Source organism: Excalfactoria chinensis, chromosome 15, assembly GCF_039878825.1.
Source record: "Excalfactoria chinensis isolate bCotChi1 chromosome 15, bCotChi1.hap2, whole genome shotgun sequence".
Classification (NCBI taxonomy): domain Eukaryota; kingdom Metazoa; phylum Chordata; class Aves; order Galliformes; family Phasianidae; genus Excalfactoria; species Excalfactoria chinensis.
In genome coordinates, this window is record NC_092839.1 from 9470905 (window position 1) to 9489469 (window position 18565).

At 58.7% G+C, this 18565-nt stretch overlaps 2 protein-coding genes across 3 annotated transcripts; both read right to left on the reverse strand.

Annotated features, from left to right (window-relative positions):
• Positions 1–237: 237 nt before the first annotated feature.
• ID1 (inhibitor of DNA binding 1) lies at positions 238–990 on the reverse strand. Its single transcript, XM_072350411.1, has 2 exons — positions 651–990; positions 238–505 (listed from the first exon to the last, which is right to left on the reverse strand). The coding sequence occupies exons 1-2, from the start codon at positions 963–965 to the stop codon at positions 464–466; spliced, it is 357 nt and encodes a 118-aa protein (XP_072206512.1). The 5' UTR covers positions 966–990; the 3' UTR covers positions 238–463.
• Positions 991–5250: 4260 nt separating this feature from the next.
• Positions 5251–17106, reverse strand: HM13 (histocompatibility minor 13). Of its 2 annotated transcripts, XM_072350456.1 has the most exons (13): positions 16874–17105; positions 15738–15836; positions 14508–14590; positions 13504–13592; positions 12721–12806; positions 12479–12604; positions 10771–10828; positions 10213–10296; positions 9864–9900; positions 8763–8865; positions 8217–8302; positions 6074–6267; positions 5255–5642 (listed from the first exon to the last, which is right to left on the reverse strand). In XM_072350456.1, exons 1-12 carry the CDS (start codon positions 17042–17044, stop codon positions 6117–6119), a joined length of 1173 nt encoding a protein of 390 aa, XP_072206557.1. In that variant the 5' UTR covers positions 17045–17105; the 3' UTR covers positions 5255–5642; positions 6074–6116. The 2 variants fall into 2 exon arrangements, with proteins under 2 accessions (XP_072206558.1, XP_072206557.1); XM_072350457.1 differs by lacking the exon at positions 6074–6267 and having other exon boundaries at positions 5251–5642; positions 16874–17106.
• Positions 17107–18565: the final 1459 nt, after the last annotated feature.

An 18565-nucleotide genomic window follows, 5' to 3' on the forward strand; every position in this document is an offset into this window, starting at 1 on the left:
ACAGGAAAACCCATGGGCAGCTCAGGACCTGGATCCAGGTGAACCCAATGTGCTCCCTGCTCCATCCCAGGGTTCCCACTCCCCCAGCCTGCCCCAGGACAGCCCAGCACCAACACCAGCACCCAGCCCCAGTGCTCCCACACCACATGCACACAGCCCACACCAATAGGGTTTGATGCTCCGTGCCTAGACACCCCCGCAGTCCCATGCAGTGCAGCCACGAGGAAGAAACTCGCCTGGTAATCAGGGCTTGTTTAATAACAAAACTCCAGCTATTGTAGAACAATATTCTCCAGCATCATTGTAATATACAATACAGGGAATGCTCTCAGCAATCTGAGAAGGTTACGAGCCGCGGCCGTCGGCTCCGCGGGGGCGTCCATCCCGTGCACTTGGGCACGGCCCGCAGCTGCGGGTCCCGTCCGTGTCCGGGGGGCTCCGTTCGGCTCCGTGGAGGTCTCTCTCAGCGGCACAGTATGCGGTCGGCAGCGGCCATGCACGGAGCCTGCGGGAGGGGAAGAAGCGAGAGGTCAGCGGGGACAGGGCTGGCACGGCGGGAGGGGGCACAAACCGGAGGAGGAGCGGGACGGGCGCACGGAGAACGGGAACGAGCCGCGGGGTCGGGAAGGGCTCGGAGGGGCCGCGCTCACCTCCGGAGGCTCAGCAGCAGACGGGGGCCGAGGAGGGCCGGGCTGCAGCGCCAGCTGCAGGTCCCAGATGTAGTCGATCACGTGCTGCAGAAGCTCCACTTTAGAGACCCTCCGGTGCCGCGGCAACGTGGGCACCAGCGCCCGGAGCCGCGAGTAGCAGCCCTTCATGTCATACAGCAGCGCGGCGGCCGCCTGTTCAGCAGCGACGGCTCCCGGGCCCGGCCCGCAGCGAGCGGCTTCCCCGGGCCGTACGGCCTTCAGCGCCCCACCGGGACCGGCGGGCAGCGGCGACGGGGCGGCGGCGGCGACCTTCATCACGAGCGGCGGCGGTGGGACCCTGCGGGCGGCCGTGGGAGCTTCGCGCCGCGCCGCGCCAATTATAGAGCGCCGCCGACGGGGGGCGGGGCCTCCTGGAGAGCGGAGACCAATAGCAGCGCAGGGAGGGCGGGGCCAGTAGCGCCAGCCCCATTCATAGAGCGCCCCGACGGGCAGCGCCTTAAAGGGACCGCAGTCCGGAGAGTGGAGTGGGGAGGGGGCTCAGGAATGCGAGGGGGGCTGCAGGGGGTGCGGATGTTCTGGAGGTGCGGGATACAAGCTGGCAGCGCCCGACCCGACCCCGTCCCTTAATGTCGGCAATGGCCCCGCGGGCTCCCGCCGCTCTCTCCGCACCCCCCGGGATCCCCGCACCCCCCGGGGCCCCGCGTAGCCCCCCCCCCCCTCCTCCCGCCTCCCCAGACCGTTAGACGCCAGTGCCGTGACGTCACCCATTCATAAAACTCCGCGCGCTGTCAGCGCGGCGCCGTGCGGGCGGTGCCCATGGAGACGGGGGCGGAGTGGGGCGGGGGGGGGGGGGCACCTGCAGCCCGGCCCGGGAACGGGATACGGCCCCCCCCGTGGGGACTCGGAGACACCCAGCTCGGGGAGCCGGTGAGCGGCACCTGGGGCCGGTTGGGTGGCGGCAAACCTTCGTGCGGTCTGAAGACGAAACAGAAACCCGGTCCCTGCCCTAAAGGGCTTCCGATCTAAGCGTTAATTAGCGTTAATGATCGCTACCTTTAGCCCGCACCTGCAGGGAGGTGCGGTCACGGTTCAGCGGGGGCCGGGCAGCATCGAACGGGGCTGCCGCTCGGGGACCCCCCCGGCACAGCTGCGACCCCTCCGGGCACCGTGCGGGCAGCGCGGACACGTAGGTGTGAGCACACACGTCCACCAGAGGTTCACACGCACAGAACCTTGTAGGTGCACAGCCATGCACAGCACACACACACACACACAGATGCAGAAACATGCAGGGGCAGATGCACGTGCATCCAGCAGGGACGCAGCGCCGGGGGTCGGTGTGCAGGGATTGCTGTGGCTGCAGGGAGCCGTCCTGCCTCATGCAGGGGTTTGTTGGAGGTCACACCCCCCCACCCCACCCCCGGTTTCCATCCCTGGCTCCGTGTGGAGCAGCAGCAGCCTCCTCTGGCACGCAGTGAGCCGAAGGCCTCCCCTCATCCTCCCTCTCTGCAAAGAGGGGCAGTCCTGAAGAGCTCCGCACACGGTGGGCCTTTAACCCCATCACCTCCGGCTCTACCCTGCCAGCCTGGCTGGGGGAGCCGCATCCCCCAGTCCCTCCATCCCTCTGCCCCCCCACCCCCACCCCTCTGCCTTTGTGAGCACCTCCAGCCCCTCTGTCACCATCCCTCTGTCCCAATGAGGTTCCCAGGGTGGGCACAGCTCTGGGGTCACCCCCTCCATTCAGAGCCCCGCGGAGGGCCTGGTGCTGCCCGGTTCCCACCACGGCTCTCAAAGCCACTAATTAGCCCCCATCTGGCGGCGCTGGCCTGGCCGCGGCGGGGAGGCCGAGGGCATTGTGCACAGGAATGCCTTTCAGCGGAGCCGGGCGCCCGCCAGCTGCGCCGCCAACAATACGGCACGGCTGGGATGAGCCGGCCCGGAGCATCGGCCACCCCGGGTGGTGCGGGGACAGCGATGGGTGTCACACGGCCGCCCCATCGCACAAGGTGGCTCCGAAGGGACCCCCTCGGCACTTCGGAGTGCTGGAGATGCCAGCCCTTTGCCGCTGCTTTGGCCGCAGTTGGGAGCGGTTGTGCCGGTGTGTCTGCGGGGCAAGACGGATGGCTTCATTTCCATCTCAATTCTGGGAAAGGGGCACACGGTTCGGTAACAGCGGCCTCGGCCATATGGTGCTGGCGGGGCGCAGCCTGGCCGGGATTGCGGCTGCTTTGCGCCGTGTAGGGGTTGCCCAGCAGCAGAGCATATCAAAGGCTCCGGCCGTTCCCCCCCAACGCGGCACCGGAGGGACCACACAGGGCACAGCTGCACCGCCTGCGCCGTGGGGACGATGGGGACACTGCCACAGCCCCGCGGCAGCACCCAGCCCTGCGCAGGGCTCAGCAGCTGGGCTGCGTTTAGTGGGGTGGGGCTTAGGATGGGCTTTGCAGCCCCCAGCCCAAGCAGCAACGGCAGCACGACGGGCTCAGGAAGGACGATGGGCTCAGGAAGGACGAGACGACTTATCCTGGTAGCATGGATGGGGATGCAGATAACGTGGCTGAGCAGCACGGACCTGCATGGATGCACAGAGCTGCAGGCACTGGGATTCAGGCTGGGTGTCCTCCAAGCTAACGGAGGCCTCCAGCTGTGAATATACACCTCAAAACCCAGACCGGGGCTGTGCACTGCCTTCAGCTTAACCAGCCCAACACCTAGACCCCAGCATCCCGCTCTACCCTGAATCAGGCTCCTGGCAGAGCAAGGCGCTGTGGAGCCCCAACCTTTCCTCGGGGCCACCCGTTACACAGCTGGAGAAGGGCTGAGGCCTGAGAAAAGCTCCCCATGCGTTCCCCTCCCGCCTTCTCCCTTCCCGTTCCCGGCTCCATCCGCTGCAGCCCAGACCAGCTGGAGCCAGGCGGCCCTTCCTGGGATTTATTCCAGCTTCCTGCCCCTCCTCGCCAGCAGCCCGGGGATGGGGCTGCTCTCTCCTGCTTCCTCTCCCTGCTCCCAGCCGACGGTCAGGCGCCGACACTCCGTGGGACCCCGGCTCTCATCAGCAGCACCCCCCCAGTCAGCAGGCATCCCAATCCCCCAGTGCTGCAGCTGGGCTGGAGGGATGCTTGGACAAAGCAGATGCAGTGGGGTGCTGCATCCGGCACACATCCCCACATCCCAGCTGGGGAAGACACAAGGGTGCGAGCAGCAGCACTTCTTAACTCCATGTTTGGCATCTGAACCCCCTTTGCACCCACAGCCCACCCCACTGGGGCACAGGGCTGAGCAGCAACTGCTGGCAAAAGGAGCGGGTACCCATGGGCATCTGCACAGCTTTCCAACCCCAAGCAGCTCCACAGCTGCAGCGGGCTGGCTCTGTTCTGTCCCCCAGCTTCGCAGATGGAGGTTTCACACTGGAGCCGTTTGCATTTCCGTGTCCTCCCCCTAAGCCGGAGGGACCCTGCGGTGAAGGGAAGGTGGCCCAGACAGAGCGGAGCCGTGCAGCCGCTGCAGGACCCAGGTGCAGCTTGAACGGGTGAGCCCGGGGCCGCCCAGGCGCCAGCTTTGCTCCCAGCTCCTTGCAAGGCCTGAGCGCTTCCTTCCTCTGGGCCCTGCCCAGCTTATCGGCCGGGCAGGGCTGGGGTGACCCCAAACTCTTCCCCTCTCAGTGCCTTCCGCTCCCCGTGGGCCCTTAGAGAGCTCTCAGCAACCTGCTGTGCTCCTGCTGCCCTCAGCTCTGCAAGCAGGAGCAGGGAGCAAAGAGACAGCAGGCAATGCAAGGGCACGGCCTGGGGTACAGCATGCACCCCAACGTGATCCCACACACTTCGCTACCCTGAAAACTGAACGGAGACGAGCACAAAAGCATTGTGGTCCTATGACACCCCTGGTCAAAGCTTGGGAGGATGCAGGGCCCTATAGGACACGGTGCTGGACCCAGAGCCCCAGGCAGGGCGCTGCGCCCCGCAGCACAGCCCGTGTCATTTTCCATGGGACGCTGGAGGCTGCTGAAATCACATCTGGAGTCTAGACTCAGCGACTCCATGGGCCGGGCCTGTCGGCCGCACGGTGCCCAGGCCCTGCTGCACACTGTTTGCTTAGCTGGAGGTATTTAATTGGAATTAAAGTGGCCCCTCTTGTTTTTGCGGACGGGACTGTTGGAAAAGGAGCTGTAAGTCATAGAAAACATCTGTAGGAGGCTGCGAAGGGTCATTAGATGGCAGAACGCAAGGCGCCACTTTTAGTGCTCGCAGCCGACGTGGGGAATAATAGCTCAATATGGCTTTTGTGGAGGGGCTGCCAAGCCAGAGAGCACTTTCTATTTATTCTGGCAGAGGAGACGGTAAGAGATGCGGGATCCTTGCAGGCCCCAAGGCAGCCAGGGATGACACTGTGTGCTGTGAGTTGCCCACAGCTCCCTCCTACCTACAGGGCTCAGCACAGCAGCCGTGGCCCTAAACCTGGGCCTGTGGCAAGAGGCCAGGGAAGGGCAGAGCACTGCAAGGGCCCAGACCCCATAGGAAGAATAAGGCTGCTGGAGGGGTCGGGACTCCCATCCGTGGCTTATGCACCAGGTTCCAGCGGCCAAAAATGACCACCCCGTCCCCTGTCCTTCCTTTGAGATGGTTTAATATGAGAGAAAGCAAATGCACGATACAAAATTTAAAAACCGGCCTGTGGTTTGTCCCCTGCCTGCTCTGCACTCACCGAGGAGACAAAGCAAAGGGGAACGTGGCTGCACGGCCCCGGGGGGCAGCAGGAGGGGTGGATATGTGGTGTACATCAATACCCCACCTGGGCGGGCTGCTCCAACACACACAACACGATGCTCTGGCACAACTGCTTCGTCTGTCACTTGCAAAGGGTCTGGAAGGGCCCCAACCTGGCAGCACCAGGGCTGGTCCCTATGGGCAAGGTCACTTCTCTTTCTTGTCAGCTTCTGTCATCTCCTCTTTGGAGGCCCTCGGCACCTCCTTGGGGGTAGAGCTCTCCTCATAGCTGGGGACAGAGAGATGAGAGCAGAGAGGTTAGCGGGGTCAGACCGCCTCTGGGGATGGGCCTGCATCAGCACCCAGCCCAGAGCCTGGTGCATCCAGGAGCCCAGCACTGTGTGTTTTGTGTGTTTGGGTTTGTCTCACTATGGTGACCGAGGGGGGGGTGGGCTCGTGCCCCTGGACACAGGGAGATGAGTGCTGCCCCACTGCAACCATCCACAGCCATGGAGGGGAGGGGACACAGAGGGGCCAGGCCAGCTCTGCAACTGGGCCCTAATGGAAGAAACCCGGGAGCACACCAGGGCAGAGATTTCAGCCTTTCCTTTTTCATGATTTCCTCCCCCCCCCCCCACGACAAAGGAGGGGCAGCCAGCCCACAGCAGTGAGGTGACAGCTGCAGCATGGGGAAAGGGCAGAGCTGGAACAAGCCCCTACCTGGCCAGAGCGACAGACAAAGAAAGGGCACCACGTGCAATTGCTACATGGCACTGGGGCTTTGCTGCCGGCGTCGGCGGGGACAGGACAGATTCTGCTGCATGGAATCAGCAAGGCTGGCTGGCGAGCCGGACACGGTGGGGAAGTGGGTAAGCCTTGGTGTGTGTGGCAAGATTTCAGCAGAGGATTCATAGCTGCAGGAGACAGGAAGCAGGAAGGGAAAGGGGGAAGGACAGGACAGAAAGGAGAGGGGGGGAGAGAGAAAGAAAAAGCAGAAGAGTTTCTGAGTGAGACAGCTGCAAACCCTGTGAGGGCAGCACAGGATCCCCTCCGTCTGCTGGTACCTCCAGGCTGGCCCAGTGCCATGCTGCGAGGGCTGAGACTCAGGGAAGAGGCAGCTCCTGCTGGCATGAATGGAACTGGACAGCTGGAATCTGTGGGGGTATGAGCCTGGGTGCTGTGCTGGCAACAAGAGCAGCACAGGGGCTGTGTGGGAAGCAGACCCTGTACCTCATGTGGGGCTGGAGGACAGAGAAATCTTCCCACACCTGCCATCTGAAGACTGCAGAGCAGATGGGAGTGGGAGGCTCAGAAGGCTGAAAGCTTGAAGCTTAGTGCCAGCCAGCTCTGCTCCACTGGGACCCCTTCCCCAGGGCTGCGGCACAGAGCCACCTGCTCCACCTACCCTGCAGCATAGCCTGCACAGAGCCTCGCTGCCCTCTCCCAGCCACTTCATGCATGGCTGAGACCCCAGGGACTGACTCAGTGGAGCTGGTGTAGCACAAAGGTGTAGGAGAAGTACACCTGGGTGGGGGGGATTCCTGCAGCAGGGGCTTCTGATCTGCAGGTAGCAGCCTTGCCACATCCTGCTTTCTCTGACAGCAACTGGAGTGACTTCAGTGGGGAGCAGGCAGCTTTGTTGCTGGTGCAGCCTGTGCTCAGTGCTCTACGTGTCCTTATTCCCCCACAGGCAGCTGCCAGGTTCCCTGAGCACCGCGCTGACCCAGGGGCCAGCCCTGCAGCTTGTCTCTCCCATGCGTTTCCTGGCACAGAGAGGAGGTGCTGCTGCGAGCAGCTGAGTCACCACACACAGGGAGAGCGGCTGCAGGATCCCAGGTGCACAGGAAGGACGATCCCAGGACACTCAGTGCCTGCAGCAGCGTCAGAAGTAAACATCAAAGCAGAGGCAGGTGCTGCAGGGCTGTGGAGCCAGCCCAGCTGACAGCCCGGTGGGAACACGCATACCTGTGTCTCCCAGGGGAGGGGAAGGAGGCCGGGGGCAGCCCCGCTCCCCACTGTGCAGCTGCTACAGCCCAGGCCCCACTCAGGCACTGTTTTCCCTCTGAGCAGGGTGGGGGTCCTCCCCAAGCACAGGAACCCCAGCAGCCCTGGTGGGATGCTCCCTTCTCTACTTCAGGTGTCCTCAGGCAAGCAGCTGTGCTGGGGCTACCACAGAGCCCCAGGCACACAAAAGCCAAGCACAGTGGATAAAAACAGCTCTCTGTCAGCCTGGGGTGGGATTTGCTCTGCCCGGAGCAAGGGAACAGCATGCAGGAGACCAAAGCTGGCCTGTCTGCCGTCAGTGAGAAGCAGCTGGATTAAAACTGGGGAAGAGAAAGGCTGCAGCCAAGACCCCTTTTTATAGACCCCTTTTTACAGACCCCTTTCTCCATTTCTGCAGGCCCAGGGCTGCGAAGTGTCTCCTTTATCCAAGCAGAGAGGCTGGGATGTGCTTGAACCAGCCCTGGCTGCTCTCGCAGCTGGATCCAATTCCATTCTCCCCCACCCACGGGCCCTGGGACACAATGACCAAGTATCTCCGCACCAGGTGTGCGGTCCCACCCTCCCCTGCCTGCCAGCGCATGGGAAGAGCTTGTCACCAGAGCGTAAAGCAATACCAGATGCTGCCTGCCTGTTGGTACGGCACCAAGGCTCCCACACGGCTACGAGGAGGTGGCTGGAGCCAGGGCCAGCGTGTAGAAACACAGACCCACTCCCTCCGCCTACACACATGCACTCACACACCCAGAGCATGCCCAGATGAACCCGTCCCTCCAGCTGTGCCCAGGCATGGGAACATCTGCATGCTTCATGTGCTCCCAGTGCCACAGGCAAAACAGCTCCGTCCCCAGCTGAGGCTCACCTGAACATTTCAGTTACTTCTCCTTTTGCCAAGGCCACAAGAAGCGGGAATCCGATGCACGCGGGGACCAGGTACAGAAGAGCAGGCTGCCAGGAAGGAAAACAATTGTGAAACCAAACCACAAATTAACCCAATCCTCAGTAGGAGGGCAGGGAATGCTGGCCTTCTCCCTCTGCACCTGTGGCATCTGTCACAGTGGTTAAAGCTCCGGAAAGCTGCTTCAGGAGCAGCTCATTTCATCTTCTAACTTGGCCCTCACGCAGACCAGCAAAAGCACCCGCAGTGTGCACGCTCCCAGAACCTCCCTTGCTCTGCAGTTCAAGGCAGCTCGGCTGCAAAGAGCCCCCAAAGCACCAACCCAGATGAGTGACCCTGACTGCTTCAGCTGGGCTCAGTTCCAGAGCTCTGAGCAGGGAAAAGGCACAGGAAAAGCAAAGCCAAGAGAAGGAATGCATCTACTTTTTCCTGGCACGATGTGGGACACTTGTGGCCAGGCTGGCGTGTCAGACTGCATGCATCTGTGCGAGGCAGCAAAGCAGAGCTTACCTGAGCATGCTTGAAGATGTGCATGATGAATATGGTCAGGCCCAGCCCAAAGATGTAGGCCACAAAGCTGGTGTAGAAATACGTGTGCGTGTTCTTCTTTAAGCTGTAGGGAAGGGAACAGAGAACCTTGGGCTGGGGCTCTGGGGTGCCAGAGGCTGAAAATGAACCAGCCCAGCTATGCTATGCTATGCTGGGCACCTCCTGTCATGCTCTGTCCCTGCTCATGGGCCAGAACAGACACTGCCACCAGCACAGTCCCCAGTCCCATGAATGCAGCACAGGCCTGGATGGGTTAACACCAATGCATGGTGGTGGGAAAGGGAAGGAGATGCACGATCCTGCTGCTGGATGGCTGCAGGGCACAGGGGTCAGGGCTGGGACCCAGGAGGGGTCCCACAGCTGCTTTCCTCTGGCAACCCACTCCAGCACAGTGTTTTATCACAGGCAGGCTGCAGGAGCTGGTGCAAGCAGGATGTGGGTGGAAACACCTGGAAACACTGGCACAGACTGGGAGGGTCTATGCAACAACAACAGGAACGAGGCCACACCACGGCAGTGGCACAAAGCTGCCCATTCTCAGCTGCTCCTGAGCAGGAGACTTTCGGTGTGGGGTAACTGCTGAAAGCTACACCCTGGTGGCAGGTGCAGCTCCCTGCGTAGGAAGGAGCTGCGTTCCCCAGCATCTGCCCAGAGGCAGTGAGCACTGCCAGGCCTTGACTGGCACCCGTGTGAGCAGCGCGTCCCAGCTGCCAGCACCTCAGTTCTTTCCCACGCTGCCTCCTCTCTGCAAAGCTCCTGCACTTTGGCGTGTGAGCCAGTGAGGCCCCACAATGCTGCTGACCTGGCCCCTTCCCAAGGCTTGTCCTTCTGCCCCATGCACAGCAATGATCACCCCAACATTCAGGACTTACCCACGCCCCAGCCCTGCTCATCTCCACTTTTCCAAGAGCTTCCTCTTGCACCTCCTCTCCCACATCCCCACCCCAAGCCCCAGACGAGAGCACACAACTGTGCTCCCAGCTTCTCCTTTTCCTTTACAACAAACAGCTCACGAGGCTGCAAGATTCAACCTGTCGGGTCCCTTCCCGACCACCCACTCACCTGATGTCAAAGCGCAGCAGCAAGGCGATGAAGATCCCTGCAGGGAGAAGGGGAAATGGAGCCTGACAAAAGGCTGAGCAACCCCACTGCCCCCACGCGGCCATCCCTGGGCTCACAGTGCCCTCTCGTGGCACAAGGCATAGAGAAAGCATGGGGACAGCACTGCACAGTGCCTGGCCGTGGTGGGACACCTATAGGGCTCTAGCACCCATGCAGCATACAGCCCAGGTGGAAGACTGTGGGGCTCAGGCAGGACAGAAGGAAAGGTGAGGTGAGGAAGCCTCCTGCTCAGCTCCCCATGGCCAATTCAGATGCAATCCCGACCTCTTCCTCCCTCTTGTGTCCTTACCTGGAATGACAATGTCTCCCAGCCCCAGCATGGCAAAGTTGTCAGCCTCCAGGCCCTTCTCCAGCAGGTCCTGAGGGAAAACCACTACAAGCAGAGAGAAACAGTGAAGGAGAGAATGGGCTGAGCAAACTCAGCACTGCTGAGCCTGGCACAAAAGGGACAAAGGCAGGTCAGGTCCTCTAGCCCTACCCCAGGCCCTGCAGCTCCAACCCTGGGCACTGGAGTGGGAAACTGAAGGATTCAGGACCTGCCCCACATGCAGGTTTCAACCACAACTCCCAGGACCAAAGTCACTGCCCACCCCCAACCCATCAGTTCACCCCTCCGGTGCAGTTGTTGGGTTTGGGGTAACCACCACCCCTGGCAGTGATGGTGAATCCAGCCAGCTAAGGCCTTTGCAGTCTCTCCCCACTACCTGGCTGATGCAAAGGGCTGCTGACAGGGAGTCTTCTAGCAGCCCTTCCTGCCTATATCTTGCCTTCCAAACCAAATGCCTGGGGCAGAGCTGGGGGTAGAGCATGAAGCTGCTGCTCCTGCACACAAGGAACAGCTACTTACGTTTTATTGGGGCCTCAAACGATTTGGCAACTGTCACCATCACATTGGTACCAAAAACCTAAGGGGAAGCAGAGGAGTCCAGGGTGACCATGGCTGCATGGGGACAGGCACACAATGAGTGTCACAAAGCATTCCCACCAGCAGCACCAAGTGGATACAGATTGGGTATCCCAGCTCCTGGGGTGAGGGCACACAGAGCAAAACCCACTGGGCCTGAAGCATTGACCAGGCTGCATTCAGCCCCAGTGAGCCACTGTGATACAACATGCGAAACAATGCAGGGTGTTACCTTCAACAGCGACCAGAGCCCTTGTCAGATGAGCAACATTTTGCTCTGAGGTCATTTATCAGTATTGCACTGTCAGCTTTAAATGTTGGCATCTTTTGGAGAAAGGACCGTAAGCACACAGGTCAACCACCCCTACTTCTATTCCTTTCCAGCTCCCAGCCTCCAGTCTTGGCTACACCAGCAGTAAGCAAATAAAGCACATGCTGGTTAATGCTAGAGCTAGTGATTAATGAGAAGTCTGAAAGCAAGCACTCCCTTAAGGTGCAGCATGCTCTGCACATTGCCAGGAAGTGACAGGACTCTACACTGGGACCAGGAAAAAGCGTCATATGCAAGTTCTCCTCAGGGTTATGCAGGGACACCTTATCATTGGTTGACTGATTCCTCTTCCTTCTTGAAACCCTCCTTGGATCTCACTGCAATTAAATCCATGCCAAGATCCAAATGCCCATTCCCTGAAGGAGGGCACAGCAAGGGGTTCTCCACTTCAGAGAGACTGATCTGCTGGTGAAGCAGACCTCAATGGGCAGCAACAGGAAGCTAAGAACATGGAGCATGGTGTTTTCCATGAGGATGCTCACACCCCAAGCAGAGCACAAGGCATTGGTAAGGCTGACTGCTCCCAGTCCACACCGCTGGAGGAAGCAGCACGCAGACCAAGAAGCCGCACAGCTGACTCCTCTGACACAGGCAGCACTGGCCAAGTACAAAATAAGACACAGTAGCCAGGCTTAAACAGCAAGGGATTACTCAGGCAGCTGTAGCACTGCTGGACAGACCTCAAGGTATGCAAGTTTTAAGACTTTTGGAAACAGAGTAATTCAGAAAGTGGAGGCAGACAGGAAAAACTGAGGAATACAGACAGTAAACGGGACTCTGGAGAAAGGGATTCAGAACCATTGCAGAAAGATAAGGAAAAGCTCAGAATAAAGCCACTGGAGTGCTGCACTGGCTGAGGGAAAATGCCTGGAAGCATTCCAGTATTTAGTTCTCTGTGCAAGAGAACAGAAGGATGCTAACAATGCTGCCAGATGACAGGGCTGAGGAACTAATACAAGCAGGATCAGCGTATCCCAGAGCAGTCTCATCTTCCAGCCAGGCACAGGGCAGACCTTAGTTATAAATGCAGGTCACCAGGATGGGACATGCTCAACACATGGGCAGCCTACAACAGCCAGACTCCCAGATGAGATCCCTGCCCGCCCTGGGTTCTCCAAGCCAAATATTTTTTAAGATACACTTGCTGATCCACATTCTGTCATCACTTGATTCTGTCATCATCCCCACCACACCCTTTTGGGTTGAGGAGGTGGAAATCCAGAGCAAAAGTGTGTGTCCAGCCAGTATGCTGCCTCTGAAGAGGCACAAGGCCACACACGCCTTCTGCCAATGGCTGCAACTCGCATCTGTCCCATTTACCCAGAAGACGTCGTAGATGAAGAGGCCCCCAAGCAAGATGCAGCCAGTGCTGACGTTGTTCAAGTGAAGCAGCTCCACTCCATTGAGGGAAAATGCCAGCCCAAAGAGATTGTTGGCAATCCAGTGCTGAAAACAACAGGAAAAGGAGATATGGGTTTCACATCATGTGCAGAGCCACAGCCTTGCATCGCAGACCCCAGTCTGAGGCCAGTTCCCCCCAAGGAGAGTTGAGGCTTACTCACCTTCCTCAGCAGGTACCAGACCCCGACAACACTGCTCAGGGCCAGGCATACAAGATCCTTGGTATCAAACTCGTAATTCACTATTTCTGCAATAAAACAGAGAAGTCACACTTGAGGCAGTCCTGGCAGCTCTCCTTCCTGCGCAAGGTAGAGAAGGCCAAGTTCACAGCAGGGCACTAACACAGACCACAGCACTCCAACCCCAAAAGGGGACTCTCTCCTGGCCCACAGCCACACTCACAGTCATCACGTCCAACCTGCACATAAGCATGCAGCCCGCACTGGCAAGTCCAGACCTTCCTGTCAGACTCTGCCACATGGACAGCATCTGTGATGCTTCTGTCAGTAAGGAAATTGGATTCAGGCACCTCCTATGGCAGATCTTCTCACTCTTCCTGCACCCAGTTAACTCCTGCTGGTATCATTAGAAGTGTTCCTTTACCAATAAAGCTACTGGGCAGATACCTACCAAATCAGTCTACCAGTGCAGGGACTTGAGCCATCAGTACTACATTACCCAATGAGCTTAAAATGTGGTGCATTTAACATCAGCTCTCCTCTGTAACACTGTTTCTGGGGCTTCCCTGCCAGCCAGAGATAATCAACAGGGAGAGTGCCAGCCAGTGTAAGATCATGCACATGTCCGTGCAGAGCTGGCAGGGCTTACAGCAAGACACACAAAGCACAGCAAGGAGCAAGAGGCAAGTCTCTGAGGTTGTTTTAAAGGGCTGTATGTTGAAACAAGTGAGCAAGAAACAGAAAGAGAGTGGCAAGCTGGCGTACCTTCCTTGCTCTCCCCGGAGCCCTGGGTGAAGAGGAGCTGGTATTGTTTGTTGGGGAAATTTGCAGGGAAGAATCTGTTCATCATGGGGCTGAAATGAGAGTTGGAGAAAAAGGAAAGTTCTACAGAAATCCCACACGGGGCTTTGCCTTCACCTCTGCATGACAGCAGTGCAGCGTGAAGCGTCAGCCTCCCTGCAGGACAAGGAAGTCCCAAGTTTTGCCACGTCAGGGACCAGTGTAAGCCCCACCTTGTCACCAAGCATGGCAGCTCATCCTCCCCAGAGGTCTGACTTGCCTGCATGTGGCTGTCCCTAGAAACGCTCTAAGGAAACAGGCACAAAGTATCATGTGCAGGAAGCGAGAACCCATCCTTGGTGTGCACGCACTGGAGACAAACAGTCCCCAGGTACTGTACAGGTCTGCTCACCCAGAACTGACTACACCACTAAAAGACAGCTCTGCTACTGAGCTGAGAGCAAAGATGAAGCCTGAGCAGAACAGAAGCACTGCTCTAAGGAAAGCATCTGATCCCCAATGTCCCACAGCTCAGGAAACAGGAAACAGATTTTAGTTTATCTGTTACTGAAACAGCATGAGGTTTCAGCACTTTGCACCAAACACTACTGCAAGACACCAAGGATGGTGCCACAAAATCCAGCTGCCAGTTTCAACTGATCCAGAAAAGGGAACAAAGGTGTTGAGGAGCTCTGTCCTCCACAGAGCAGTGAGGACGGTTCCAGGCCAAAGCAGTTCCTCGGTGTGTGATGTTGGTGGGACCCACACCTCCAGGAGCTCAAGGCAGGTGGGACTCCTGAGCCTTTGGGATCACCTGGCTCCCCTAGGAAGGGATCACAACACACTCCAGACCTGCCTCTCCAAAAAGCTGTCCAGATCCACCAAGAGAAAACAGGCAGCAAGGCAGGACTCGGCTCTGCCACAAAACATCAATGCTCCAAAACATCCAAATCAGCCCAACACTCCACAGCCTTGTGACTGCACCCTACCTGATGGTGTGGGACAGGGCGAGGATCCCCAGCACAAAGAAATACATAGAAAGCAGAAGATTGATGTACTCTTGAGAGAATATCTGCAAGACAAAAACCACAAAGAGGTTACAACTGCATTCTCCCAGCATGAAGCATAAGAAAGTGCTTAATGTGGTAACTGGCAGCTGTTCTGTCCGTGCCCCAGGGAAACAGGAAGAAGAGTTGGAATAACCCAAATTCTCGCATTGCTGATATAAAATAAATTGGAAAGAGCAAAACAAGCACAACAGGCCTGTGAGCTGTTACATACCTATGAGATACTCAATAAAAAACGTCCTGTGCTGCAGAAAGGAGGGCAGAGCCTCCCCACTGCATCCCCACAGGGCAGCTGGAGCAGGGAGTGAGGCAGCACGCCACTCCCAGGGCAGCACTGTCTTCCCTGCCCCACTTTAGCAGGGTATTATTAGATCTCCTGCCCTCCAACACACACACACTCCCTTTCCTCAGGATCACATCCCTAATTCAGAACGTGCTAAAGCCCGCGTGTTCTCATAGGAGGAAGAACACTGGAGCATCAGAGCTTAGGGCAGGATGCAAATATTACATGGAGAAACCACAGATCACATAATGGTTTCCAGAACGTCATGCTACATATTCAGCGTGTCCTTTCCTGGTGTTTGCAGAAGAGGGTAGAGGCTGGGAGGGTCTGTGGATCTGGGAGCTGCTTTATTACCCCACCACCACCAGAAGCTTGGCTGATGCTCTGCTTTACTGCCCTAAAGGAGGAGCTAGCATGAGCTGGGAACCAGAGGTGCTTGAAGGCACCTTTTCCATATGGCCTAAAGCACCTGCTGCTGGTATTGCTTCCCTGTGATTCAAGAACTCATTAATTCATCCTGCTGGATCTGCACATCTAAGAGGCTTCAGCTGGACGCACACGGGTTCACTCATGAACTCATCTTCACCAGCAATTAGCCAGGACCACAGCTGAGATGTCTTCAGAAGCACAGCAAGAAACACAACAGACAACAGCATTTGCAATTCAAAAGTGCTTGACCCCCTTCGGTTTTGGTCTGTGCACCTCCAGATCACCCAAGGAGGCAAAAAAAATCCAGGGGTGAGCTCAGCTCTTAGCAGCTCTGAATTACCCCAATGCTACAAAGCCTGGGAAGAACTCTTGAGAACAGCCACAGCATGGAGGAGGCAGGCAGCAGGTTCATGGCACATCAACACTGTTTGCTCACTTACTTTAAAGAAGAGGTAGAGGCCCAGAAGGGTGCAACTGGCAACAATGGGAAAACGAGCAGCATCTCGGCTGGTAATGGTCTCTGGCATCTCTGAGGAGTTCTATGGAAGGAAGGAGAGGACAGAAGTGGATCACCTGGTGGCCCACGCTCTGGCTTTGTACCTGAGCAGTCAGTCAGGGGCTCTCAGGGCTGCAACTGGGTCACAGGCGGAGCCCAAGATGGAAGAAAGCAGAACTGTCTGCATTTGTCCTTCCAAGAGCTGTCACAATTCACTGCATTTTTCCTCTTGAGAAAGGAGAAACCCGGCCTCCCACACTGACATTTTTCCTTCTTTGCTTAGAACAACACTGCGCACCTTGCTGCTCGTGCCTGGCCATTCCCACAGCCTCCCCATCTGTGCACACCATATGTTGCTCACCCTCCGAACGCCATTTCTCTCCAATCACCTTCTCATTCCTCACCTCACTTCTGGGCCACTCCTTGTGCTCAGAAAACCCAGATTCCTCAAACCACTTCAGTTCCTGAAATAGCTCTGCACCAACACAGCCAATCTCCCCGAGCCACTTCCCAGGAGAGACCCTCCCCAGCTCTTTACCCATCACAAGGCACAGGGGCTGCGCTCTCGGTGCTCGAGGCTGCAATCTCTGGCAGCAGACACCCCTGTCCGTAGCTGCCCAAAGCATTTTGGCAGGAGCCGCTGTGCAAAGCGACTGTGAACGAACAGCAGCGTGGCAAAGGCAACAGCTGCTGCCCGAGGAGACGCAGCTCCCTGCGGTGTGCAGGAGGAGAAACCCCCGCAAAACCACAGCCAGTAACAACAGCTGACACCATTAAACTAAGGCACAGCGGCAGGAACGGCGGTTCAGAACAACAGCTCGGAGCGGGCTGTGTGCGTGTCCCCGAAGGTGTGGGCCCAGCTGCCGGGCTCCGAGCACCAGCGGTGGGACACGAACCGCAGCGCCGGAGCCCCGGGCCCAGCCGGGGTCGGGCAGGAAGCGGTGAGCGGCGGGAGGTTCCACCGCGAGGGGGGGGCGGGGACAGCCGCGCGCCGGGGGAGCTCCGGGGCCCAGCAGAGCCGTCCCGGGGCGCCCGGCCGTGAGGGGGCCGCGTTCCCGGGGGCGGGAGGCCCGGGGGTACCTTGCTCTTGGCGCAGCTGACGGAGCGCAGCGCCCCGAAGAAGATGGGCAGCAGCGCCATGAGGACGAGGCTGCCGTAGGCCAGGGCAATGCCCTCGGGGGTGGCGGGAGGCCGGGCGCTGGCGGCGGGCACGGCCTGAGGCCCGGCGCTGCCGTTCTGCGCCTCCGCCATGGCGCCTGCTCCCGCCGCGCGCCAGGGACACGTCCCCCCTACCGGCCGGAAGTGCGTCACACGGCGCCGCGCGTCAGCGTCCGGCAACAGGGGGCGCGTTGCTAGGAGACAGAGCTGCTCCCCCCCACAGCCCGGGCCTAGGCCTCAGCCCGACTCTGCGCCCCCAGGGCCGGGCCCGGAGCTCCTGCTTTCACCCCCCAAGGCCCCACTCCGTGTCTGGATCCCTCCAATGAGAGCCTTAATCCCCCCCCCAGTACCGTAGAAGGATGTCACGCTGTGTCCCTTAGCGGCTGTCCCTTTGGAGAGCACGGGGCAGCACGGCAGGGGGCTGTGGTGGGGTGTGCAGATGGAGGGTTCGCCTCCTGGTTGAGACCAGTGAGACCACTGCAGGCCGAAGGGATGGAGAGCAAAGGGAGGTGGATTCGTGCAGCAGGGTCTGGGGGATCCCGATGCCCTCCAGGCAGGGGGAGCGGATCGCCCTGAGGTTGGTGGGATGGAAGACTTTGATCCAATGATCCTCATGGATCCCTTCCAACTCGGGACACCCAATGGCTGCAGATCCCATGGCATGAGGTTGGTCCCGCTGATGGATTGCAGCGCTGGGACACTGCGCTGTGTCAGCTCGGACATGTTTACCCCACTGCGAGGATCTGAGCTGACATCCTGCCTGAGAGGGGAACACGGCGGCGGTTGCCTAAGTATGGACAGCATTTTGTGAAGGGAGACAGAAGACGGGACGCAGGACAGAGCTGAGCCCATACCACGTGTGAGACAGGTCTGGGAGTCCCGAGCTTCTCCTCCAGCCCTGGGCTGGTTGTGTGCTCTGCCCTGCTGCACTGTCCCCTGCACACCCTCAGCCCACCTGTTGTGCTCAGCAGAAACCTCTCTTAGAGAAATGCCTTGTCAGTGGAATCAAACTTCCTGTGCTGCTGGACAAAGGCCAGAGTTCTGATGGAAAACTGGCCAAAACTGTGTTTTCTTTGTGAATATTCCCTCCCTCTGAGCTGCTGGCAGCCCGGCCATGTCACTAAGCCACCTCCTTCTTCTCAGTGCCATCATGTCCTCCTCTCCATGGCTGGGATGTCCCACGGTCCCTGGTGCTGCCCGCACCCATCACCACAGCCCTGGCTTGGCAGCCGCTTGCTCTAAAGCTCAGCAGGGAAATCTCTTCTGTCCTGTTGTGGAAAAGAAGGATTCACCCAGCGTAAACCAGCTCTGCACATTGTTATGGGGTGAAATCAGCCTCCAGAGCCTGTGGTGTATCCCAGCCTCCGTGATGCCGCTGTAGTCCCACCACATCCCCTCCCCAGCATCTGGTTTGGGGTTCACAGGTGGCAGTGAGGGCTCCAGCGCGAGGAGAGCCCAGAACAAAGGCCACAGGGCTGTGATCCACTGCTGACCCTTCAGCATGTGCTGTTAGTCCTGCACCCAAAATAGCAGCAGAAATGCTACCACTCCCGCGTATCCCACTGCCGAGTCTTTTATCAAAAAAACCTTCAAAAGACCTTTACAGCCCTTCTC

Bases quoted from the DNA above. Each gene is read 5' to 3' on its own strand.
- ID1 (XM_072350411.1), bottom strand. From the start codon at position 965: ATGAAGGTCGCCGCCGCCGCCCCGTCGCCGCTGCCCGCCGGTCCCGGT. The intron at 506-650 runs GTGAGCGCGGCC...CCCCTCCCGCAG, and splicing joins CTGCTGCTGAGCCTCCGGAG to GCTCCGTGCATGGCCGCTGC.
- HM13 (XM_072350456.1), bottom strand. From the start codon at position 17,044: ATGGCGGAGGCGCAGAACGGCAGCGCCGGGCCTCAGGCCGTGCCCGCC. The intron at 12,807-13,503 runs GTACGCCAGCTT...GTTTTATTGCAG, and splicing joins CTCCGGGGAGAGCAAGGAAG to AAATAGTGAATTACGAGTTT. The intron at 10,297-10,770 runs GTAAGTAGCTGT...CTCTGCTTGTAG, and splicing joins GTTTGAGGCCCCAATAAAAC to TGGTTTTCCCTCAGGACCTG.